The sequence below is a fragment of the Daphnia pulicaria genome, chromosome 8 (genome assembly GCF_021234035.1).
Source record: "Daphnia pulicaria isolate SC F1-1A chromosome 8, SC_F0-13Bv2, whole genome shotgun sequence".
NCBI lineage: Eukaryota > Metazoa > Arthropoda > Branchiopoda > Diplostraca > Daphniidae > Daphnia > Daphnia pulicaria.
In genome coordinates this window covers 1,866,666-1,892,664 of record NC_060920.1, presented here as the reverse complement: position 1 = coordinate 1,892,664, position 25,999 = coordinate 1,866,666, and the positions used below count along the sequence as shown (strand labels likewise).

The following is a 25,999-nucleotide window of genomic DNA, read 5'->3' as shown; positions in this document are numbered from 1 at the left end:
TGTCTAATAACGACTTCAGTTTTAGCCTGGTTTTAGCAATATGGAGAGAACGCAGAGTGCAGAAGAGTAGCCAGTCATTTTTCGTTCGATAGAGATGGATTATGAAGTGAGATTGGCATGCTAGTGGTTGTTTTACCGATTAATTGTGTCGTTTTTCAAAATATGTTAGATTTTACATTGATTGGATGGACTACAATGATTGGGTCATTGCTTGCTGGCCATCTACCTACTAGGCATGAAGTTAATCGCGCTTCGTTCGGCTCGTCGATGCTATTCTCGAACCGAAAGCCCTGCCATTTCTAGGAAATATTCTCGAATTGAATGTTTATCACGATGAAAATATTCTATATGGTATACTATTTGCAATCAACGAGATAATTTGTTTTCTATATTATCAAATAGTTGCTGAGAAATGCAAGCTGCAAATGGGTAAAGAGCACGGAAGTATTTATCGAGTTTGAGTCATCCTACACCCACTGGTCGTCATTGTTACACCCGAAATAATGGAGATAATACATGCCTACGGAAGATTCTCCTAAAACAATAATATTTTTTTATAGTTAACCAAATTACATGCACGTTACCACATGGCCAATTTGTTAAAACAATAGAATAATCAAGCGGTTGTGTACGAAAGCAACGATTCTTTTCTAGGAAAAATCTTAGCCGTAGCAAATGGTAAGACGTTTTACTTAATGCTCAATGCTATCCGTTAAGACTCCCGATTTCATCTAGTCTTTTCGCTTCCATTTAAATTAGCGTCTCTTCAATCTGGCACTCAAATGATAGTTTTCAGCAGCTTCGTGGTTTAACGACAGTGTTTACACGAACTTAACAGCCCACTAACTAACTGCTAAGTGAATGTAAAATAAACAGTGATTTCACGTCACGTGTATTCGGTGTTCAACGATTTGGTGCCAACATGAGAAAGCTTTTAATAGGCTTTAGCTTCTTGACGTTGAGTACCAATGGGACGATGATTCTTCATCAAGTAGTCGCTGTGTTCCTGGTACGGTGAGCTGTTGAAAACAGTCTCGGTCCACAAATCGGGTGTTAAGTAGGCGTACGTCTTGGCGATGGCAGCGTAAGTTGCCTTGGCTGGAAGGGAGAAATATTGAAACGTTTAACAATAAATTTAATAATAAATAACAATAAACGAAAGTAATAAATTCATCGAATATTTAACATACCGAAGTTGCCAAGGGTGCCAGTGCTACCACGAGCAGCAGTGTAGCAATCCTCAATACCAGCCATTTGCAACAGCTTCTTGGGGACAGGTGCTGAGACGATACCGGTACCGCGAGGGCCTGGGATCAAACGCACCAAGACGGAGCCGCACTTGCCGGTAACTTTGCAAGGGACGGTATGGGGTTTACCAATCTTGTTACCCCAGTAACCACGACGAACGGGTACGACAGAAAGCTTGGCCATGATGATTGCTCCACGAATGGCAGTGGCAACTTCCTTTGAGCACTTGACTCCAAGACCAATATGGCCATTGTAGTCACCAATAGCTATGGAAGAATTAATAATTAATACTTGTCAAACATGTTAACTCAATATGCTCTTAGCCTCTTACCAACAAAAGCCTTGAAGCGAGTACGCTGACCAGCTCTGGTTTGCTTCTGGACAGGCATGATTTTCAAAACCTCATCCTTCAGGGCGCTTCCAAGGAAGAAATCGATGATTTCAAACTCCTGTTGACACAAAGTACATATTAACATGAATTCAAACCAGACTAATATCAATTTTGCTTGCCTTGATGGGGAGAGAGAAAAGGTAGATCTCCTCGAGGGTGCGAATCTTTCCATCACGGACTAAACGGCCGAGCTTGGTGACGGGAACCCACTCCTTCTCTCCTTCCTTTCCACGTCCGCGGCCACGGCCTGGACCACCGCGTCCACGACCACGACCACCTCGTCCTCCGCGTCCACCACGTCCACGATCACCAAAACCTCCACGACCACGGGCTGGAGCTGCATCCGCCATTGCTGAAATCACCCAAGACAAGTCGTGTTACTAACGTCAAACTAGTCTGAAGTCTACATAGTTGACTTAACTAAATCATTTTAAGTATATCTTCTGGGAACTAAGCAAATATAAAACTACGGACTTTAAAACACATCAAACTGATATTCTAATGCATATTGAATTTAAAATTAGGCAGATGTTTAACGATGAAATAAAAGTAGATGCTCTCACCTGTGGTTAGAAATGTAGAATAATAATAAAGACTGCGCGAGGTACTTGGTTAAGAATCTCGGGGTTGCCATATTTAAACTTTTGTCAAACGCTGTTTATTAATTTATTTTAATTTGTAAATTTTTGATGACTTTTATAATTTATTGAAAAAAAATTGTGCGAGATGCAACAAATAGTAAATTACTTTTTTAGAAGAAAAAATTGTGATTATTGTATCGACAATCCCCATCCAAAGTTGCCATATTTGTTTTGTTATTTTTTACTTATCGTCTGCTGCATGGCTGCAAAACAAGTTGAACAAATGCAACAGAGAACAGACAAATAAAAAATGTAAAGGATGCCTTTTTTTAGTCGTAATAGATAAAATAAACCGCTTTTTTTTTAACATTTTCTTTAACTGAAATATCAAGGCAGAGTAAAACAAAAAGTGCTGGGAATGAAGGAGGAGACGACGCTCTCGTCATCTTTGCATTTATACCCCGTAAAAATTGTAATTAGATTTTTTTAAAATGAGCATTGTTTCTACTTACTTTCTAAGTAAGTATTTTGATTTTTTAATTTTATGATTTCTAAAACACACGCTAGAGGTACATTTTGTTTGCCGCTGCAACTTCCCCCTTGCGAGTGTGTTGGAAATCATTTTGAAAAATTGGAAAAGGGTACTTTATTCTAATTGAAATAACCTTTTCTGCTGTGTTTCCCATGAGAAATCAATTTATTAAAAGTAAAGAACTTCTGCCGGGCTTTTAAATGAGATTAAGTGAGGATTTTTTAATGGTTTTGTTCTCATAGTCATTAATTTTAAGTTTTGGGAAACCGCTATAAGCGCCGTGTGAAACACGGCTAGAAAATTTCGTCGTGAAACTGTGAAAGGCGATTTGTCTAACTATTAAACTCATTATAAAATGATAATGTTCATCAGAGTGACAGTTTCATCTAAATTATAAACAGATGTTTATTGGTACATTAAGTATGATTGAATGTAAAATTAATAATAATCTAATATTTATAATAAGATTTACAATTTTTTTTTGCCTTCAAATTTTAATGCCCCCCCCCCTGACTTTGCTCCAATTGACGTATTTATGCGGGCTCCATTCGTCGTATTTTTTCGGGGCGACAGTCGGCGGCCAATTGGAGCTAAGTCAGGGGGGCATATGTCGAAGAGGGCGATCGTCGCCATCGCTTCCGCGCTTTTAACACGGTGGCTTACAGGCTAAAGTATTCTCCCTATTTTCGCGAAAACTCACGTTTGAGTTATCAATATAAATTTATTTGCCTTTGTACAATTAGTAGAAGGGAACATGCGCCTTGTTAAAAAAAGAACGCTCTGTTGGTTTATAGAGGAGTAAATAAAAGATGAGTAGTGCCCGAAGATAATTTGCGTGCCCGTCAATTGATTTCATTTCCTGACTCTCTTAAGCTGATAGTGAAATCAGTTGAAAAAAGACCGATTGTGCGAATCGGAGATTGGTATCTCTTTAAAACGGTATTCCGATGTTTCGGACCCTACCATTTCGGCCCCATACCTTTTCGGCCTTTTTTAACCATTTCAGCCCGGGGCCGAAAATGACAAAAACTGGGTCCGAAATGGCAGCTTTATTAAAATAAAAGAAGTTTAAAGAAAGAAAGAAGTTTGTATTGTTTATTTTGCATTCTATATTATTATACTATGAGCATCATATTATTATTATGGTGACTCAATCGATTGGGCTTGTTGGGGCTCGTCATCACCACAGGAACCGCAGGAAATTGTTGCCCTGGTTCGACCATCAATAAATCCAAAATGCGTGTGAAAACAACTCGATAATCGCAAGGATCGCAAGCCCTTTAGCGTGCCATAAGAACAAAAACAAGGGGGACTTGGGTATCTAAATTGTCATGTCAAATGAATGCAATGATAGAATAAACTTGATTACTTGATACCAAGGTGATGGCGTAATACCAAGTAGCGTTGCTGTACCATCTTTTTGCATTATTAAGACTTAAGACTTAAGACTTAGAATGACAACTGAAATCAGAATTACAGCTCCCTCCCAAATATTGAAAAAAAAACAACTAAATAATTTTTAATCTATTTCTCCTTACTTTTATTTAACTTTTCAACACAATAAATTATTTAAAAATTTCAAAAATACTAATGAAAATAGGGCCGAAAAGGTATATAGCGGGGCCGAATTGGTAAGTCGATTTAAGACTGAGCCGAAATGGTACGGGGCCGAAATGGTAGGGTTCAAAATGCCATACATCTCTTTAAAACTCTTCCTTGTCCCAAACGGGAATATTTATCCCTTCTAGGTTCGTCAGTTTCATTCATTTACGTATTGCAAAAAAGGTCAACGAATGGCAAAGCTCAAGTGAGAAAAAAATGACGAAATATAAGTGAACTGCACACGGTACACATTTGAGGGACAAGTAGCCTATGATACATTTGAATTATCAAGTAAAATTTCTACGATTGGAAAAAAAAATTGGGAGTTATTGTTCATGGATTTCATTCCTGTAAAACTTATATTTGCAGTTTATCTCCGCCAACCATCCCGTCCTGTCAAATGATTTCATATCCAGACAATAATTTTGTGTGTGATGTTACTCCTTTTTGGTCAAAAGTGAAATAAAACCAATAATTTGATTCGTTGATATTGTTTAAATCTTAAGATACACCAACAAAACAAAACAAAAAAACCGGGAGACAAGAAAAGTAAGATAAAACGAGAAAAATAAGAAAAACGGGAAAAATAAGAAAAATTAGAGAAAAATGAGAAAACACCGGAAATGTCGGAAAAATTTATTTCTTAAATTTAAAATTTTTCGAAAATTGCACTTGCCAAAAGAGTGGGCAACTTCTCGGCAACGGCATTCAGAATGTCTACCTTATAGTCTGAAATCATAAGTTCTGGCTCAAGGGGGACTCTTTGCTCATGGACTTTTTCATAAAAGACGGTGGTCTTCGCAGTTATTAGAGCAAATCCAACAGGGAAACACTAGGAGTCAAAAGTAATAAATTATTATATTATTGAAAGGTTAATGAGTTATGAGCAATAAGAGTAATACGCTGTCAAAAGCAATAACGTGAAAGGCCATGAGTTGATAAAATAAATCTGTAGTTATTTGAAAGGTGGCGCATCAATGCAAAGTCCTCAAAGAAGGTAACAACGGGCTGATATTAGAGCACTTTTATTTTTTAGCTGATATTGTGCCTCGTAAAAACAACGTGTTTCCTGACAACTAATGCCTGAATAAAAAAGAATTTTCTTGAAAATAAAGGAAAGACTATATAAATAACCTGTATAGAGGAAATCCGATAAATAAGTACCCCACGTCTGCCACTGAAAGGGGTGTTGACGATATCGGCGAATGAGCTGTTGGCTAGGGATAAACGAATTTTCAAATATCGAACATCTCTAATATTTATTCTAGAAAATAATAACATTTCAAGACGAAATTAAGAAAAAATAGATTCTTCTGCTGTATCGGATACCTTTCTACTTCTTCATCATAAATTTCCTTTTGTATGCAAAGGTTCATTCAGCAATCATTGCCTGAAAAAGTATCATTTGATGAATTTCGGCCTTTTGATTTTTATGTAGGTGTGGTGTTCCGGTAGGAACGAAAGTCGCATCTTCCTCTTCTACAGAACCAGCGCCACAGCACCGCCACCACCAGATGCCACGAAGGAATAATATCTAAATTGTTTAAATATTACATATCGACATTTCGTTAAAAAACATTATCTGAAATGTCTATACACTATGTGTCCCTCATTTGATAAAATACCTGTAACCATTTTTGTGATAATATATCCAAGAATATAAATCAACAAGAACCAAATGTCCATTCTTGTTCCCTGACATCTTAACATAATTATTCTTGATTAAGTAAGAACTTTGATTGAAACCAGATGTTAAACACCTAAATATGAGAGGGACAATAGAAGCACTTAATTAAGAAACAAGCAATTATTCAAAAATAAATGAACCAAAACTTATAATAACTGATAAAAGTTGTGTAAAAGAAAAAAAGTATGAGGATCTGCAATCACGATTGAAAAGCAAAGAGAACGGCTGAATTTTCCTTTTGCTTTATTTCGTGTAATTTCCGTGCCTCAATAAATTTTCGTGTACATCTTTGGCGTTCATTGATAAACTATTATTCGTACAATTTCGTAAAATAATAGTAAATGAGTGGAATGCAGCATTGATAGGGCGAATATAACATATTGAAATTAGAAAATCCACCACATAAAATCTATGATTTTTTAGGAAAATAATAAGCTTATTTCAAGAAATATATAAAATTGGCATGCATTGATTCCATCCTTCGCTTATTCGCTAATAAAGAACTAAGAAGTTCTGATAACTAGAGCGGGTCTTATCGTCCATTTTATAGAAGGGCGACATCTGCCGATTCGAATGGCAACCTTTTACTTTGAGTGCCATTTGAACTTTAAAAATATTTTTAAACGGCGAAATAATTGAAAAAAATCTGTTCATGGTTTAATTAAAGTCGGTGGTAAAAATATCTCGATGGCTTTATCTTGCTTGTTATATGCCACCAAATCTTCATACTACAGTTTATTTTTTGATGTATTCAATCAATTAAGGAAATCACATTTGTTTTAGGCCATAAAAAACTAAATTGAAAGTTAATGAGATCCACGAGTACTGCCTGAAAGTTGGGCTGTTGGGCGAGGGCAGCAGCCCACCAAAAAAGAGTTATGAACAAAACATGAACACGTCAAAAATCTTCCTGCACATTTTTATCCTAGTTTAGTGAGTGAACATATTACTCACAGTTCACTTCCAAAATTAATTTGCTTACCACTCAAAAATCACGCCCAAATTACAAACATACAAATTTTGCAATTATTTTGAAATTTCCCACTTTTAATAAATCTGATTAATTCATTGAAGCACAAACAACAACTTTTCTTCTATGAATTGATTATTTATTGAAGTTCTTTAATGTTGTTGGCCACAAGAAGTACAAAAGCAACACAACGCTCAACTCCTTCTTTTAATCCTCTCCAAATTTAAAAATTTTGGTACAAGAAACACTTTGTACAGTATAAATACCACTGACCGTAGTTGTAAGGTAGAAAATAGAAAATCGACATATTTGATAGATAAAATTGAATTAGAATCACAAGGTGCCGTAAAAAAGAAATTTCTTGTTTCAAAAATATCAAATGATTAAAATAGATCCTTCACCACCACGAATAATTTTATCTGCATCAGTTGATTTGTCGTCAAGTTCCAATAGGACATCATTATTAGGAGGGCAGATTGTTATTCTCTAATTGTTGTAGATTAGAGTCTGAAAAACTGTAAAGAGTCATCCGGTCCTTCCAACAAAGGGCCACTTTCGTGAAGGCGGGATGCGATTGAAGCACGGAAAAATTAAGAGATGAATTTAAGGCGACAAGATTAATCGCTTAAACGCTTCACAAGTTGAGCTAAGGGATTTGAGCAAAACCTGATTAATTTTTTCAAACCATACAAGGAATTATTAGGGGGGGAAGCAACTGAAATGGTCTAATGGGCCAAATCGAAGAACATGAACATAGATAGGGGGATTAAACAATGCAAGCTAAACGTTATAAAATGTCCATAAGTGTTTGGAACGTCACGGAGTTTTTAGTAGCGTAGAAAAAATTTGCACGCCATATGTCAATCTTAAAGCTAACGTCAAAAGTAAAAAAAGTCACATACATGTCAAAAATGTATAAGTTAATGTCATGACTGTCACAAAAGAATTCATTTATTGAAAGCCAAATTAAGTTGTTTTACAAGTTTTGAGCAATTTTTAGAATATTAACATTTCCAACAAAAAATGTATTTCTTCTTATTGTCAAAATTAGTGCTGTTTAGCTTAAAAGACGCTCTAGCGGAGCGCTAGTTGGAATGACAGTGTTATATTTACTTTTGACTTTTTTGAAGACGCAAAATTTTTTGGTACGTCAAACGTCAACGTAAAAGTTATTTTCAGTTAAAGTCAACGTATACATCACTTTTTTACATAAGTCATGACTTGGAATAAAGTGACCGACGGATAGCAAAGTTCTTGTCTCTTCCCTAGATAATAACTCCTACGACGTCATAGCTGATTAAATGACACACTGTTTCTGATTTTGCCAGTGATGAAGGAACTTCTTCGTCAGTCCAAGACAGCAAAAGTGCTGTCTATGCCATCTATGACTTCGCAATGGAGGAACGGGCTGGTTTATCACATGGGAATCCGATAATTTTTACGTCATGCTCTTGACGAAGCAGTCCATTTTCGACTAGGAAGTTAACATTTTTGAATGGAATGAGTTAAATTGGGACGTGACAGTGTATTAACATGCTATTTGCTCATTGTTTTATTAAACTTTTAAGTTTAATAAATGAGACACAAAAAATGTTCTAAATTACGGGAACTACTTAAAAACTCTTTAACATTTAAGAAGAGAAGGTTGCTTTTCCAACCAGTTAGGTGATGAACTTCTCTAGGAATCCTAGCAAAGTCGCTAGGATTTGGTGTTAGAAGTGTTTTTGAATTTGGGGATTAAAACAGATAGAATTAATTCATCGTCCTTTTCTGAAAAGTTAGGTCTGTTGCCACGAATTTTCTACGGAACGTCAATAGTTATCCGAAGGGTTTCTGTACGGTGGTAAATTTTCACGTAGGGATTCTGTATGTCTACAGGTTTTTTGTCATACGGTAGGATTGCTTCGAATTACACTAATTACCCGAAGTGTTTGTAATAATAATTGTTAGTACACGTAGCTTAAAATACGTTTGAAAATAAGATTTTTTTAAATTGTGGAATCAGTGATAACATGGAAATTTAATTCTGGATTGGGCCCATTTCAAAAAGGGATTTTCATTTTGAAGTATAAGGTTGCACAAATATTTGAAGGATAGATGGGATGACTCTGTCTCTGAATAAAATTTTGTGCTTCTGATTTACTCTGGCACACATACAAGCCAATGGAGAGACTACATGTTTTCAATTTCAGCAAAAAAGTCAAGTTATTCTTGATATGGATATCACTTTAGTACATTCATATTTTCTCTCTCTTCAACTTAAATCTCTCTACCTCCATTTTTTTCGTCTCGCAAATTTCCTCTTCATTTTCGTATGTGTAAAAAAACGAGCGACAGGTATTCAGAAATAAAGATTAGGTTTACTCTATCAGTTCGGTGCAATTGGAGATGATGAACATTCATATCAGCTCTGACACTATAATATAATAACCGAAGAGGTTTGAATATGTCATCGGACAATATCCTAAAGCAGCAAGCAGTTTTCAACCAATCTTAAGGTTATTTTTCTTCCATAGTTTTACTTGCTCCATACCCTATTCAATTTTAAACATCATTGCTTAGACACCATTACAGATTTTTCATGGAGTTTTTCAATTATTATCAACCAGATTTTCATTTTAAAAATGGTTTTTTCCAAAGCCCAAGTAATCGAAAATACAGAAAATTCTAAATTTCATCAATGTGCGTATTTTTGTTCTAATTTCGTTTTAAATTTTTTAAAATTTCATTTCATCAATTTCATTTCATCAATTTCATTTCATCAATTTCATTTTTTCCTCAAATACACAATCTACATTTTTAAATTTGCCAAAGATTTTTATTATTTGTCAAAAAGTATTAAACTGAAGAAATGGGGCTTCACAATGAAGTGATCTTACATTCAAAATTACAATATAAACTGTACTACTATACTGTACTATACTGTACTACTGTTTTGCACGGAAAACAATTGCGCTTGATCTCTTTAAGGAGACGTGATTTTTTTGAATAGCCGCTTAATTATTCCTGGGGTTTTCGGCCTGAATAAAGGAAACATTGTCTGTGGTAAATAGGCTGGGTGATTATTTGAAAAAATTGCGAAGGTATCCTTCGAAGTCCTAACAAGCATACCACTGGGTACATTACTTTGACCTACAACCGCAGTATATAAAAGTAATAAACTTATTGATTCTATAACAAATATCCTTTATTGAATTTACTTCTAGATTTGAGAATTATGTGTGCCTTTCACTAATACCACCCTCTGATTAGGACCTGGATCTATACAATCCATATTTACGCATACAAGACATCGTATCCATAACCTTGTAATCACTTTTTGATAGGAAAAAATTAACCTTGCAAGGAAAGAGCCGATGTTTGTTAGTGATCATATATATTTGATTTATAACACATCCCTTGATTATTTGTGTCTTGATTGGACATATAATGGTTAACTGGACACCGAAAATATATTTTGCGAGAAAGAAACGTTTTGTATAGTTGAAACGAAAAAAAATTGCAATTAGGAGTAAAACATGGGGATGGGATGGGATGACAGGAGAGTTTCTACAGCTGATTTTTCCAGCCTCAAACTCTAAGCTTAAGAACAAACTACAGAATGGCTCAAAACTTTTAACTCGGTGTGATATAAAACAGAGTTTGATGGGAATGATCTTTAGGTTGAACCCCAAAATGAAAATGATATCTTTACCCTGATAAATTTGGTACCTATTGTTGCAGTATTTCGACTTATTAACTACATTTGATGAGAACAAGTTTTATTCTCCATCACTCCATCTCACCCAACACATAATGATTCGCTTTCGAAAAAATATAGTGACCTTTCGAAACATATTCTCATGAACTTTTGAACGACGAGAATCCCGAAAATTATATTATTCGAAATGTGTATAAGTTTGCCTCAAGAGTTGTGAGTAGTGCTATAATATGACAAATGACAGTGTGTTTCACAAAGGTTTTTTTATTCGTGTTATCCTTGAATACAACCCATTTGAGTTTGACCAAGTTGAAAATCCGTTTGGTTGTTTAACTTTTCTTCAAAAATTCTGTAAATTCAAAATTTGTGTTAATTTTTTTTGTAGATGAAAAAGGAAGACCCCTCTCATTCTACTGTGGGGAAGGTTGTCCGAAAGACATCATTCATAAGACTGATATAAGAGCTCTACAACTCTCTGACATAAAAAAAATTCATGCAGTGGAACCAATTCCACAAGAGGATCAGTGGAATACCCTTGAAAAATCGTTTATGTTTGTTTTGGCTTGTCTGAGTGGTGTTGGGTACATCAAAGAGAGTGACTTAGCGGAAACCAAAGAAATTTCTGCTCATAAATTCAGGTTAATTAATTCTTCCACTATATCCATATGTCTTAAGGGCTTTTTTGCAGCACTTTTTAATTAATGATATTTTTAAGCTGGAATTACCCGTTTCTTTTTGTTAAAGCATCTTTCTCAATCCATGAATTATTTACTCTGCAAGATTAACTGCGATGGCAACAGTCAGAAGCTTTAGGAAAATGGTAATTGACGTGAAGGAAAACAAGACTGCAAGACTTCGCATACCATACTCTGCCCTTACCGTAATTGCGCGTACAACTGTTCGAAATTCGTTCACTAATTTTGTAATAGCAGTGAACCACCCAGATGAAATAAAAAGAGTCACAACCGTTTGTTTGTTTTGATTTCAACCCAACAGGTACGCCTTTTCACGACGGATTTGATTGGTCTGATGTTCTTGTGCTTGGGTGACGGACTGCTCTTTTGGTGTGAGCAGCCGGCTGCCACAGCAAACTTTTATCTACAAGATGAGCGTTCCAATTTACACGGCCCTTTTAGTCACAATGGCGTTGGAGGGCCGCAGCCCGCTTCCGCTTTTTGTAGGTGAATTTTTGAACGAATAACTCAATTATAGCAATCGCTCACGCAGATCGATACAAACCGGGCTTCGGCTGTGTAACCGCTCACGAATTTCTTCTTTTATTTCCCGCAGGACCTGTGGACCTGGACGAAACTTTGCTCTTGCTTCGGGGATTTATTCTTCGTCATCTCGGATGCCATAATCGGATTTCACATGTTTTATTCGCCCATTTCTTACGGACAGGTAGTAATATTCCAACGTCAAAAGTGTTTTTTGAAGGTATAATAAGTTACGGGCTTACGGCGATTGATAATCCACTAAATTTCGGGCGACAGGTGCTGATCATGAAAAAAACGTACTATGCTGCTCAGCTGGGCATCGTTCTCAGCGTTGGACTCGAAAGCCAGTTACATCCGGGAGGAAAAGAGCCGGAAAATCTTGAAAAACGGCTAATTAGAATATTAGTATCGTCTGCTTTATTTTTCTTTGAAAGTTTCATGGCAGCTGCACGACAAATAGGGCAACAAACAAAATTGCAAAAATTTGATCGTTTCGCAGCTCTCCATACCCTCCACTCCATGCTCATTAACAGGTTAATAAAACTAAGAATTAAAAATGGAATGATTATGAAAACTTAAACAGAAGAGTTAACCCTGTTTTTTGAAATGTTAGTTCCTTATTCATTTATCATGTAATAAGTTCCTTGTCAATGCATGGCAGTTACTTTGCACTATGTAACCTTTTACTTTATGTACAGATTCAAGGTCTGAGCCAGTCACCGCATAACAGCAAGATATCCAAGTTTTGCTCGTGCTTGACCTGTCATTAGCAAGAATCTCAGTATCATCATTGGGTAATAATTTTCATTACTTTTGTTAACCTGTGACCTGCTAGACTTCGCATAAATGCAGTGTATGAAAATGCATACCCACTGTCTCATTTTCAACTTTTCCCTACTTGCTTCTTGTTTCTGTCAATATTTCTTCGTAACCCCTTTTTTATTTTTATTTAGATGAACAGCATCCCGTTTGTTTGGAGAAACTTCCGATGCTCGAGTTACAGATCTCTTCTTCCCCTTTCTTTAAAATGTCCTCGTGTACACCCAGCATCTGAGTGAAACGCCCTTTTCCAATCCTTGTGTAACATTCAACTATTCTGTGGATGGATGTCTGGCCGTATTTCCCAGGCCTAAAGGTAGGCAAACATTTCACCTCTATTCTAATACCACCTTTATCTAACTCATAATTTCTCTTAATTTAGTGAATCTACTCTCCTAGATAGTAAAAAGGATGACACAATGGAAAAGGCTATTTTTGCCATCACTTTTGTGCACGAACTTGCTCACCAATGGTTCGGAAACCTCGTCACATCTAGTTGGTTAGAATTTTGAAATTTTTGGTTTTACTAACTAAATATTAATAATTAATTGTTGTACTACAATTGTGGTCTGACATCTGGTTAAATTAAGGACTAGCAACGCTTGTTGAGGGGATCTTCCTAATTGGGGTATAGTTAAATTCCGCTTAATATTCTTCGCGATTATTTTAAAACTTGTATTTCATTTATGGTAATGCATATAGCCTCTGAACTTGGAGTTGACGTCATTACCGTTCTCTTGTTTCACGATAACATGAACATATCTGTACCTCTGAATTATCCAGTTGAACTACTTCCTACCATCGAACATAAGTTTGACGGATTTGCCTACGCCAAAGGTTTATTTCTTACATCCGCCATCCACCATTAGCCGGCATCCCACCAATAGCACCGACTTATGAATAATTTTCACCCATCTCGCCGGACATCCACAATCTCCTCTCGCAAATCTGACTAGGATCATGTAAAATTGGACTGACCAATCTGGATATCCGTTGATTCAAGTAGATCACAATCCAGATGGTAAAATCCAACTTACACAGGTGCGTAACAAAGCAAATTTAAGGAATCTAACACCGCATAAAAATTAATGTCCTATTTATATTCTAGACACCATATCCTGATATTCTGATTCGAATATGCATTCGAACGATGTACTTCCTTGCTTTCCCAAAAACTTAGTAATTTAGTATTAGTTCTTTTTTAAAGTCTAAACTCTATGAAATATAATAGATAATGGTGTACTCGCCTCCTATAATATCTTATCCTTAAATTTTGTTACAGATGGAGTTCTTAAACGAATGGATTGACATTGGAGACTCCCTTGATGAAATTTTTTAAATTTTGGTCGGAGTATCATAAATGTAAATTTCTGTGACTTAATTCCAAATTACCACAAAGTAAAGAAGTCTTCAATTTTCTCGAAAATGACAGTTTTCAATGGGAATTGCAATTTCTTGGAAAAGAAATCTCCGCTTTTATGAAAACTATTTTTAAGTGTAAATATTTCAATTATATTATAAAATTATTTTTAAACTGATTGATTGATAAAATGTTCGAGCCAAATTAAAAATTTTTAAATATCATCCCAGCCAAGATGGAATCAATATGGTAGAGGACGCTCGTGTGTTTTGTGTCAGGGCCAGTGGGGCCTGGATAGCCGGGTGATCCTGGTTTTTCTTGAAGGGGTTTGTAAAAAACCCAAAAAACCAAACAGGGTGAGGTGTGCGAGACGAGAATAAAAGAAAAAGAGGATGGAGGGAAGGATGGATGAAGGGGAGAGCGCATAGCGTATAGAGTGATAGACTGTAATATAACTAGCGTGTTCTGTGTGTTTGGTAGAAATATATACAACCACCGTAACTTAGCCATTATTAAGTAGCCGAAATTAATTCGGAAGCTCCACCTATATAATCTCATCACGGACGATGTTGTTTGATTTTATTGGTGTGGTGGATTTATTCGAACATCCGTTGCACCGATGAAAGCTAAAAGCGACTGGCGCATTCATTTTTTTGTCAGTTGACCACCGATATTTTTTAATGAAATAAAAATTTTGGATGAGAGACCATGTATAATAAAGCTTGGAGATGAATCGGAATAGTAAAAAAAAACGATTTTGTTGGTCGCTCTATCCGTGATGGACAGAAATAAGCATTTGCAACAACAATCACTTTGTGTTGGAATTCTGGTTCGTTATGAGCTCGAAATTTGTTTTCTTCGTTTGTAGTTGTTGATGTTGTTGGGGGGGGGGGTTTCGTCTGCATTTGGCTATATAGAAAATAGAAAGAATAAGTCCCTCTGAATCGCAACCGAGCCAGTATGTGTTGGCCTAAAATATCGTATAAATACATCTTTACCTACCTATATGCGCTCTGAATGGGATTATATGAGCTGAGCGCCAAACGGAATAACCGTGCACCGGATTCTGTCGGGAATAAAAAAAAAGAAAGGAATTCATATATTACTCTATAACAAATTGATCAAACTGCTTTATTTTTATTATCCTTTTGTAATTCCTTTTTATTTTATTACATAGGTTAATACTTCTTTTTTTTAGAAGGAATTACTCAAAATGGGGAAAATAAAGAAAAAAAAGGAAACAGGAAAGGATCTGGAATATTGGAAGAAAAAACACAGTAAATATTGTTATAGTTTACACATTTCCATTAATAATCTAACAACAGTCGCCCAACTTGAGACAGGCCATTGGACAGCCCATAGGAACCTGGGTAGGCACACAGCAGCGCGGTGGCCGTTCACGAATGATATACATTATGTAAGTGTCCTCGATCCATCTCTTTTATTTCTCATTGTTCATACAATTACATCTATTGCTCGGTGTTAGGCGTTTCGAATAATCAATAAGATAGTGTGTGAATCTAATGTGTGAATGTATGTGAATGTGAATGCCATTTAAATTCGATCATGTCATGCCAGTGTCATTTAAATACCTTTATCAATCCTAAATAAAGTACATTTCCCGTCATTTAAATTCAATATTTTTTTTCTGCCGTATATTAAATAGACTATAGGATAGTGTGTGACTATATTACACACTATCCGCTTTTTAATAGAGATTGGCAAATTTTTCTTTCATGGTGGGTCGGCAACATCGTTCTGCACTGGTTGCCGGCCCATTCATCATTAAATCCTAAATAAAGGACATTTCCCGTCATTTAAATTCAATATTTTTTTTTCTGCCGTATATTAAATAGACTATAGGATAGTGTGTGACTATATTACACACTATCCGCTTTTTAATAGAGATTGGCAAATTTTTCTTTCATGGTGGGTCGGCAACATCGTTCTGCACTAGTTGCCGGCACATCCATCATTCAATCCTTATTAACTTACGCTTCACGTCATTCGATTGTAATAATATTTATTTGCCAGACAAAACAATCCAAGACAATCCAAGCCAGACAGTCCAATCTGTCCAACTGGTCCTACAGGTCCAGGATATCCAGGTTTGCCAGCTTGGCCAGGTTTGCCTTCAAGTCCAGCGGGACCGACGGGACTAATTTCTCCTTGGGGACCGATGCTGCCGGGATTTCCAGCGGGGCCTTGTTCGCCCTGGATTCCTTGAGTTCCCTGATCTCCGGGTGTTTTTTCTGGACCTTTAGGTCCAGCAATGCCCGGGCTACCAGCGTATCCGTTTTTGCCGGCAGGTCCGACTGGTCCTTCACTTGTCCAGCACTAAACCTACAACATTAAGTCAACTCGGAATCATAAGGATTTACTTCCAACTTCAATAGCTAGGTAATACATTTGTTATTCATTTTTATTTTCAGACTAGTAAGTTTAGGCTTTTTTAATTTATCTACATTTTTAGTAATAGAAATTCAAGATCCAATATAAATTTTCTTTTTGTAGTAGATTTGTGATGAAGAAAATTATGAATTGAGTTTTCAGCTAAGTTCCCTAAATATATCGGATTCCTATGTTACTGTGATATCGAGAAATTCGGTGACGCCAAACAAATTGTTGTTAAAAACCTAATTACAGGAGAAAATATGTTTTGGCTATGGATGCTGGGACTGATGGAGTTACTCAAAGTTCATCACTTATTGCACGGAAAAGTATTTTAAATAGTCAAAGTTGTTGAAATTAAAAGAATCAGCAAAGGGAAGTAATATGATATGTTTGTAAAATAGTTCCAAGCAGATACAATAAGGCTCCATCAAAATGAGTCGAGGTGTCAAAACAGAGAGAGAAGGTGTTTCTAAACGGCAACCGAAGAAGACAGGTTTCCTCACCTTCACAATAAGCGCCATCTGGTGGCTGTTACAATACAACATATATCATAATTACACTTATAGGGTTCATCATTAAGAAGTCATGTACATTCAATATTTTGATTGCATATTATTCCCAACAAAAGTACCGTACAGTCAAGTTTAATTAGTATATGTATTTTTAAAGTATAAATTTTTTATATTTTAATAGGAGGAAAAGAGTTTAGAGTTGCCGCGAGCGATTGATTGATCGAGAGCGATTGAGCGATCGCTCGTTTTTTTGCGAGCGAGATCGAGCGATTGATCGCACCAATTTATCGAGAGCGAGATCAAGAGCGAATGGTGTTGAGCGATATCGATCGTAACTTCAGCGCCATCTAGCGATCGCAATTAAAAGATCTATAAAAACGTTGAACGGTTGCCTTTTTCCGTTGTAAGAAGTGGTCTGCCATTGAAGACGCCACGAGAACATCACGAGTCTAACGATTTAGAAAATTGTTACACTTTTCTCTTTAATTGACAGTTTTTCTAGCAAACGAATAATTATGAGATGGATCCCACGCCTTCCACATCAAAAGATGACCCTGTTATTGATTTGTAAGTTATTTTATTGCCATATCTATGATACCAAGTTTCACTTTCGTTTCTTTTTTGAATTATCTCCATTACTAATTTACTAGAACTGAAACTGAAGGTCAAGATAAAAACTCAAACTCTTCAGGGAAGTCAGGAACGAAAAGGAAATATGTTGTCACCGTCCCAGAAAAATTCTTTTCGAAGGTTAGCAGTGGAGAGAGATCCAATGTGTACAAATGCTTAATGGGTTGTGTGAATAAGACCATTAATGTAAACCACACAAGTCTTTATAATGCTCGCAGACATATTGAGGTGGGTCTGTTGTACTTCATTGGTGCTTTGTAAAATTTAATCTGTTTTTTACACGCTGCTAATTTTAACTCATAATATTGATTTTACAGACTTTCCACAAACCAAGATTAGTCGAGTTCAATTCTTCATTTGGAGACCAAAGACTTCAGGACAAGACACATAATGAAGTTAAGAATGATCAGGCTCCGATTGACAAACATTTGGTCAGTACAAAAGATCCTCCAACCTCAAAGCAAATTTTAACTCAAGACGAGCTAGATGACAGAATAATGGTAATAATCATGGTTCACAATTAGTCTCTAAGAGTAAGAAGTAAACTAATTAGTATTTATTTCCTTAGAAATTCATTGTAAAGGACATGAACGCTTTAAGAGTTGTTGAAAAGGAAGGTTTTTTGGGGCTCATGCAGGGCGTTGTCGGAAAGTTAAGGGTTAAGAAAAGGACTTTCTTTACTGAAAAACTGAAGAAAGAGTATTCTAACTCAAAAACTGCTCTGTGTTTGGCCCTTGAAAAGGCAACTCATATCTGTACTACGGCCGACATGTGGACAGCGCATAAAAGAAGCTACTTAGGAATGACAGCCCACTGGAAAGGAGAAGATTTGAAGAGAAGCAGTGCTTGCCTAGCAGTCCGTCGAGTGAAAGGCCGACATACTTTCGATGTAATTGCGAGTACAATCAACGAAATCCACAAAGAATTCAAGATTCAAGGGAAGGTAAATGTTATGATAACTGACAGTGGGTCAAACTTCCTGAAGGCTTTTAAAATATTTGGAGAGAATGAATTGACTGAAGATCAAGAAAATTTGCAATATGAAGAAGACGAAGATTACGAGGAGGACGCAGATGGCGTTGTCTATTTGGATTTAGATAACATTTTCCAAGAACATTATGGATAAACATCATTGGCACAAGAAGAAATAGTTGAAAACGAAAATGAGGATTCTGACACGGAGATTACTGACGAACCGCAAGAACAGATTATTGCCTTACCACGTTAAGTGCCCATGTCACTTATTGAACCTTATAGCAACAACTGATATTTCTAAAATAACGAATCCATCCTTTAAGAAATTGAAAAAAAGTGGATCGAAAACTCCAAAAAATTTGGAACAAGCAATCTCGAAGTTCCTCGGCTTGTGATTTCATCAAAGAGAAATTGGGATTGCTTTTCATTTTACACAATCAAACGAGGTGGAATTCATTTTATGACGCCCTGAACTGTGTTCAAAAATTTTTTAAGACGAAAACTACGGAGCTGGACGAAACATTCCGCCACTTTGCAGTCAATCCCTTAACACAATCGGAAAAAGAATTTATAGCGGAATACGTACGCATAATGGAGCCATTTACCGAAGCACTTGATGTTCTACAGAATGAAGAAAACATGAGTATTGGATGTGTTATACCCACCATAAAGCTACTCATAGAAAAAATGGAAGAATTCCGGACTGATCCTACAATAATTTATTGTGGGCCTCTTGTTTCTGCTGTTCTCCGTGGATTGCAGACAAGATTTGAACGCTTACTGACCGAGCATCATTTTATCATTGCCTCAATTAGTGACCCAATGTTTAAAATGATATGGGTAGATGATATTCTCAAAGCTGAGTATACTTCATTACTAAAAGGAGCAGTCAGACGTTTCAAGGATAGTCAGCCACAGTAAGTCCAATATGTGATTAAGACATTCAGTAATCAGTACACCTTAATTTTTTTACATAAATCTTCCACTGTTTTACATAGCCTAAACGTAATCGTAACATTGAATTAAGTTAAGGTTTTTTTTTCAGTTCGTGTTCGTCTACAGTTGACATCCCAAATTGTCTATCACCGAAAAAGAAGCGTTTCCTTGACGGATTAAATCGGCGTGCGTCAACGGAAGTCGATGAGGTGGAGAAATATTTGACAGATGAGGCAATTGACATCGATGCATTAGATCGCTTTCCCAACATTAAGATGGTTTACAGGTACAACACTGGGAAGTTCGAGAATTGTAAAATCTAACGCAATATTATATTATTAATCATGAAAAAAAATTATTATATTATAGAGAGTACAACAGTGGCATCCCTTCTTCTGCAGCATGTGAAAGATTGTTCAGCACAGCAGGTCTTATATTCACTGCAAAAAGATGCAATCTTTCTGATAAAAATTTTGAAATGTTAGTATTTCTCAAGTTGAATGAGTCGTGTTGTCGTGAGTGGGCCTGTAATCCATCAAAAACGAGCACTAGAAGTAACAGGAAATAACTGTGTAACAAGATTTGTAATTGTTTTGATGGACAGTGGAGTCACTCCAGAAATACAATGTTTTGGTGAGCGATTTGAGCAATATCGATCAGCGATTGATCACTTCATAAACGATCGAGCGATTGGAGCGAATTGACCATAAATTTCAAGTGATCAAGATCGAGAGCGTTGATCACCAAATGGTGAGCGAACGGCAACTCTGAGTTTTAGTTATGAATATTGATGATTAATGCACTATTCAGATCTATCAATAACCAGTAGACACTAAGTGCTGGAAGTGGATAAGAAATCCAAAATTTTTTAAACTTATATAGCCACATTTGGTTATTAAAATAAATCAAAGTTTATTATTTTTCTAATGAAGTTAGAGCATTTATATTTGGGATATCAATCTCAATACTACCGATATTATTGATGTGTCCTTTGAAATGGAACCATTAGAAATTACAAACTTACCATTCAAAAACTCACAAAATTCCAATTTCCGCTCCTTATGACATCTCCTTGTTTTTTTCCTAGCGATCTTCAAACCATTTTTGATTGGCATGCTGTTGGTGGCTTCTGCTCTTTATCGTCTGCGTTTCAACGCTTATACCGGTTTTATACGGGACCGAGACCGAAACTAACCTATTCTTCTTGTTTCTTTACAGTGGGAAGAAGCATCGACTGCACGTGTGATAACCCGGCTGCTCAGTGGGCCCAAGCCATCCAGAAAATCAAGGAAGCATCGAAGGTCCTAGTTGATACACGCGATTCACGTGGTGGCTTGGATCTCCTGGCGAATCTTTTTGAGCTCCCGTTCTTTGAACTGTTGGGGAATCATGCCCCGCACTCGCTGTTAGCCTACTGTGCAACAGGTGAGGCAAGAGACCCAACTTCAAGACAGCGTAGGAGCTTAGAGCCTACCTCTACACTTATTGAAGAAAGACTTAGAAGAGGTACGTGGAGGTGGCATAACGCTGAAATCATCTTCAGTATGAAAAATGATACAGAAAATATGTCACCTGAAAGAAAATGTAAGCTAGAAGACATAAGACTAAAGGTAGAGGAATAAAAAAGATGCAACTCAGCGGAAACGAAATCACCGATTTAATTTCAAACGAGTGGCTAGGAAAAGGAATAGATCTGCTGGCAGACGGACCATCGTTGGAGAAATTTCTCTACGTTTTTGATTACGCAGTTCAGAAAACCTTTCAGAAGGAAGGACTGAAAGTGCCATTTCAGCTCCGCGACACCCAAAAGAGTTGCCATTATGACATTGCTGACTGACTACACCGAAATAAAATTCACTGAATCACCAAAGGGCACGTTAGTTCAGGTAGCCACTGGAGAAAGCAAATCGCTTATTGTAGCCGGAGTTGCTATCGCATTCGCTCTTTCTCGTCTACCGAGCGCAGACAAGAACAAACAGAGAAACAAAGTGTACGTCATAACAAGTAACAATATCCTATCGTGACTCGCACTATTCGGTGGATGAAGGTGGGTTGCGAAACCTCTACACGTTTTTCAAAGTTAATGTGGCCAACAACTGCAGCTGAACCGAGTACGACCGCGTCAAAGCTTACGATTCCAACGTCGTTTATCGAGAACTGAGAAATTTTCAGCGCGATTACTTGTTGGATAAATTCTACCACCGCAACATTCGCGGTGACCGCACGTTCAATTTTGTCATCGTCGACGAGGTCGACTGCATGCTGTTGGACATAGGTAACAACACCCTTTACCTATCGCATGACATTTCTGGAATAGAGAGGCTGGAATCCTTTGACGTCTTCATCTGGGAAAAAATCCATCAGCCGATGGAACGTGAAGCCATCAAATCTGCCGTTTTCTTTGATATGTATGGTGCTATTACAAGGAACAATTTGAATTCTATTCACGGACCACTTGAAGATCACCCGTCCGAGAAAAACGCGCTATGGAACCACCTAATCGAAATGAAAGTTATAGACTCGCAAGGACGAATTTTGATCCAAGATGCCGACAAAATCACAAACGACACCTTCAACTACCAAAGTAAATATGTCCAATCAGGACTCAATCATCATCTGGCCTTCTTTTTCCGCAATGTGGTCAGACGGGAGTGACGCATTCGTATCCCAGAGCATCTTCTGTCCTTTGTTGACAGACATATGGACACTTTGCTGGACAATGCCTATCGCGCACTTCAGCTCAGACCAGACGAGGATTACGTCGTCGATCAAGACCGAGCAAGATCGAATATTACCACGGATCTTGAACCGCAAGTTATTATTAACGACCAGGACACGGGGACGGACCAAACGTCTTCACAATGGGACGGAGGAATACATAAATATTCCCAGCTAAAAGAATGTTGCAAGGTAACGCTACAAAGTCTCAAAGCTGTCTTCGTCTCAAACGCAGCATTCATCAAATCCAAACGTAAAATAGCTGGCGTTTCGGGAACGCTGGGCTCAGAGAGAGAGTGCAAGTTCATGTCGGGTAAATTCAAATGCAATTTCTTAGAAATTCCAACAGCTTTGCCCAAATGTTTTACGTTAAAGCCGACTGCAGTCTACAAAACAAAAGAAAGCTGGCTTGTGGCCGTCAATCAAGAGACACGATTAACTGTTCTCTCTGGTGATAAAATTCGTTCCATTATTATTTTCTGCCGCTCAATTAAGGGAGTCAACACTGTTTATCAACACTTGAAAAATAATTTAGCTTCTCGTTCAGAGGGGAAAAAATGTAAAATTCATCGTTACACGCGGACTATGAAAAATTGGTATTCGAAAGCGCTGAACTCGATGTGAGAAATATAACCGTGGCTTCTAACTTGACTGGCTGAGGAACGGATATTAAAATAAGTAACCTGTTACGCAAGAATGGTGGATTGCATGTCTGTTTGACTTACCTTCCAGATAGCGAACGAGTGGAAGAACATGCGTTGGGTCATTCAAGAAGAAACGGAGCACCCAGAAGCGGAATTCTATTCTTGTACGAGGCAATGGTCGACGACAAAGAAGGGCACCCTACAAAAGAGGAATCAGAATGGCAAGGTAGTAAGTTGTTCAGCATGAAAGATGAACGTAACTTCCAAGATTTACAGCGAATTTCTCGACTGGAAGAAGATTTCGATAGCATCAGTCGACAAGAACAATTGTTCGATGAATTTTCCAATCCAGTGGATTTTGGTTTGGTAGGATTAGGTGCGTCTGCTATGCCAGCAGACATCTGATCTTCAACTAGATGACCTTCTTGCACCGACGAGATATTTTTTCTATTGATTTTGGGGTTCGCGTGAGCAGTGTTAATGTTGCATTGTGTTATTGTGTGGAAGAGGTTGATGGAAGTACCATCATTTTGATTTCTGTGCTTTTTTGACGATTTATAAGTTTCTAGAAAGGAAGAGGTGTGAACTGTTTGTGTAGTGGTGCGTGCCCAGGTGTGGGAGCAACTATGCTTACCAGAAAAGTCGAACTCGGAAACCCAAAGTGCCCCGATCACTAAGCGGCGCCTTATTCGACTCACTAACCTGCCCTCCCAATCCAATGGATGATTTGATAGAAACACAAGAGAGGAAACGAGTGACAGACGAAATAAAACAAGTAGTGTTTCCATATCACAATCTCGTTTGTTTCTAATTATTAGTTTTTACCATATTTATAAATACAAAATTTTCTTGGTGACTTAAATAACTAGTTTTTATTGATTATTATTTTATTTTGTTTATCAACATCATTTGACAGAGAAATAAGTATTAAGTTAATTATAATTAAATGACATATGGTGGTAGTCGTAGGCTTGCCATTTAGTGGTTCAATGTCGTGCTGCCGTCATCGGCTTCCGTGGAAAGGCTTTTTGCCCAGGGAGGCTTGATCTATGTTCCGTAAAGAACTAATCTAACTGACCAACATTTTGAGATGCTTTTATTTTTAAAACTTAATTATCCAGCGTTTACCGTGTGGTTATCTTAATAAAATCTTTTCACAGCGCGATTCATTGTATTTTCATTCTAAATTCATATATACTTTTCTCTTTGTAAATTTAAGCGTCGATGGTTAATTTGCGTGAAACTTTTCATTGATTCATTGAGGATAAGGAATTTCACTTACACAGATTTTGCATTTTGGTGCTTCAATTAACGGGGATTGATAAAATTCTCATAACTTCGATGAACAGTATGTGTTAGAAAAGGGACAACACCTGTCTAAAAACTTAAATTCTTACCGCTAGATGGCACAAGCCGTAATCGGAAAACAATTATTTTAGATTAATCGAAAATTAAATCTTTCGCTCAAAGATTTGATTTTTGATCACTTTCAGACCGATCATCCCTAGCGGAAATTATCGGCAAAAAAATGATGGCGTGGCAAGACTGATTTAGCCCAACCTTCTTTTTTGTCTTTGTCTATACCAAGTTCTAACGTGGCTTCTTAGACACCATTGTAATATTTGCAATTTTTTAATTTAGAAAAATCTTTTTGGCTAAGTGTACAAGCTGTACGTCTCACAACCTTGATATTGAAGCCACGTAATTGATAATTGAAGGTCATTGATAAATTCAAAATGGTAGTTGATTTCTGTGACTACTTCTGGGTGAGTAACGAAGTCTCTTAATGTATTGTTTAAGGCGTGCTTCTTTGCGACTTACGCACTACAGTAACCCAACAATTCAAATTAGGGAATGTCCTGTTGACGCTCTGTCGTGGCATAACCCTAGGCTTAAAAATTTCGGTCAATTTCTACCGAATCAAAAACAATACTTTATTGTTTAAAGGGAAAGAGGAACAGTGGATTTGACGTGTTCTATCAAAAAACATGCATGGCCCTTCCTTGTATCATGAAGTATGGCCTCGTTGCAAGCAACGAGGAATCCACAACGCCAATCTTTTAGAGGCTTACCAGCTTGGGCCACGGTGAAGAGGAAAGCGTTGGTTTATGAGGAAGTTTCTCTCGTTGAAGTGGAGTTTCAGGTTGAAAGCAGACGCAAAAAAAAGCGATTGCGGAACGACGCCGGATTAGTCATCCATTGCAATACAGTGTCCGTGAGCGCACCACCAACCACACATACCAGTGAGGTGATAACCTGAGGATAGGAAGTGCAAAAGTTGCCAAGAGCTTGTCCAAACAGACTTCCGCAAGGCACTGCAGCCAACGCAACTGGCACAGCAGTAATCTACTGTTCCAGCCGCCATCAGCCCGCTACTAAAAGCGATCAAACGAGTTGCCCGTACAGCCGGTCCACCACCCTCTCCAGCAAATTCGTCGCAGGGTAACTTCCTTAAGTTTAACAACAAGAATTGTTGCTAAACCCGATCAAAAAAATTTAGAGATAGCCGCACCGGCATATACGGATTACGGATTACTCGGAGTCCCCTCCCGGAGGTTCCACGCCAAATTGGACACTGAACAAAGCCAGTGGGTCCGAACTGGTATACGCAGAAAGAGAGGCTTTTTTTGGGGAACTACGGAAAATAGCAACGCCAAAGATACTTGAAGAAACAGTTCCCAAGAAGAAAGAGCCAAAGACAAAAAGAGTTGCTCGGGTCATATCGGTGAAAGCTACCAAACTGAACGAAAGGAAGCGGGCCATACCCCTTCCACTGACGCCTCCATCAGCATTACAAAACGAAGACATGGTGGGCGACTTATTTGGCTCCATTACTGACAAGGACCAATTTCTGGCAGACTCACCGTGCCTGCCCCTCCAATCAAGGTAGACGAATTCAAAGTTGCACAGACAGAGCAGTCTGTTACACCGGCAGAGGACGTAGAGCTGGAGCTCTATCCTTCCCCCGGCGAAGATGTCATCTCCCTGGCCAACCGGTTGGTACTTAACCAGCCCTAAGAACAAACTGTTACTTGTGAAATTCAGAAAAGGCTCCTCGCCGCCCATTCTTGTGTTATCTTGTG

The 25,999-nt window shown here is 37.5% G+C and overlaps 3 protein-coding genes across 3 annotated transcripts in view; 2 read left to right on the top strand and 1 right to left on the bottom strand.

Moving 5' to 3' along the window:
• Positions 1-25,999, top strand: part of LOC124312357 (collagen alpha-1(I) chain-like) — a 1,404,094-nt gene that overhangs the window by 167,544 nt on the left and 1,210,551 nt on the right. The window lies entirely within an intron of this gene.
• Positions 877-2,288, bottom strand: LOC124312441 (40S ribosomal protein S2). Its single transcript, XM_046776956.1, has 5 exons — positions 2,203-2,288; positions 1,759-1,991; positions 1,580-1,697; positions 1,191-1,514; positions 877-1,098 (listed from the first exon to the last, which is right to left on the bottom strand). Exons 2-5 carry the CDS (start codon positions 1,987-1,989, stop codon positions 935-937), a joined length of 837 nt encoding a protein of 278 aa, XP_046632912.1. The 5' UTR covers positions 1,990-1,991; positions 2,203-2,288; the 3' UTR covers positions 877-934.
• On the top strand, positions 17,670-20,191 carry LOC124312452. Its single transcript, XM_046776967.1, has 5 exons — positions 17,670-17,871; positions 17,961-18,143; positions 18,212-19,535; positions 19,664-19,840; positions 19,924-20,191. The coding sequence occupies exons 1-3, from the start codon at positions 17,803-17,805 to the stop codon at positions 18,767-18,769; spliced, it is 810 nt and encodes a 269-aa protein (XP_046632923.1). The 5' UTR covers positions 17,670-17,802; the 3' UTR covers positions 18,770-19,535; positions 19,664-19,840; positions 19,924-20,191.

Coding starts and splice junctions, on each gene's coding strand:
- LOC124312441 (XM_046776956.1), bottom strand. CDS start 1,989: ATGGCGGATGCAGCTCCAGCCCGTGGTCGTGGAGGTTTTGGTGATCGT. Junction 1,698..1,758: donor TTTTCTCTCTCCCCATCAAG/GCAAGCAAAATT, acceptor TTGTGTCAACAG/GAGTTTGAAATCATCGATTT. Junction 1,099..1,190: donor TGGCACCCTTGGCAACTTCG/GTATGTTAAATA, acceptor TCTCCCTTCCAG/CCAAGGCAACTTACGCTGCC.
- LOC124312452 (XM_046776967.1), top strand. CDS start 17,803: ATGGGTTGTGTGAATAAGACCATTAATGTAAACCACACAAGTCTTTAT. Junction 17,872..17,960: donor ATGCTCGCAGACATATTGAG/GTGGGTCTGTTG, acceptor TTGATTTTACAG/ACTTTCCACAAACCAAGATT. Junction 18,144..18,211: donor AGCTAGATGACAGAATAATG/GTAATAATCATG, acceptor TTATTTCCTTAG/AAATTCATTGTAAAGGACAT.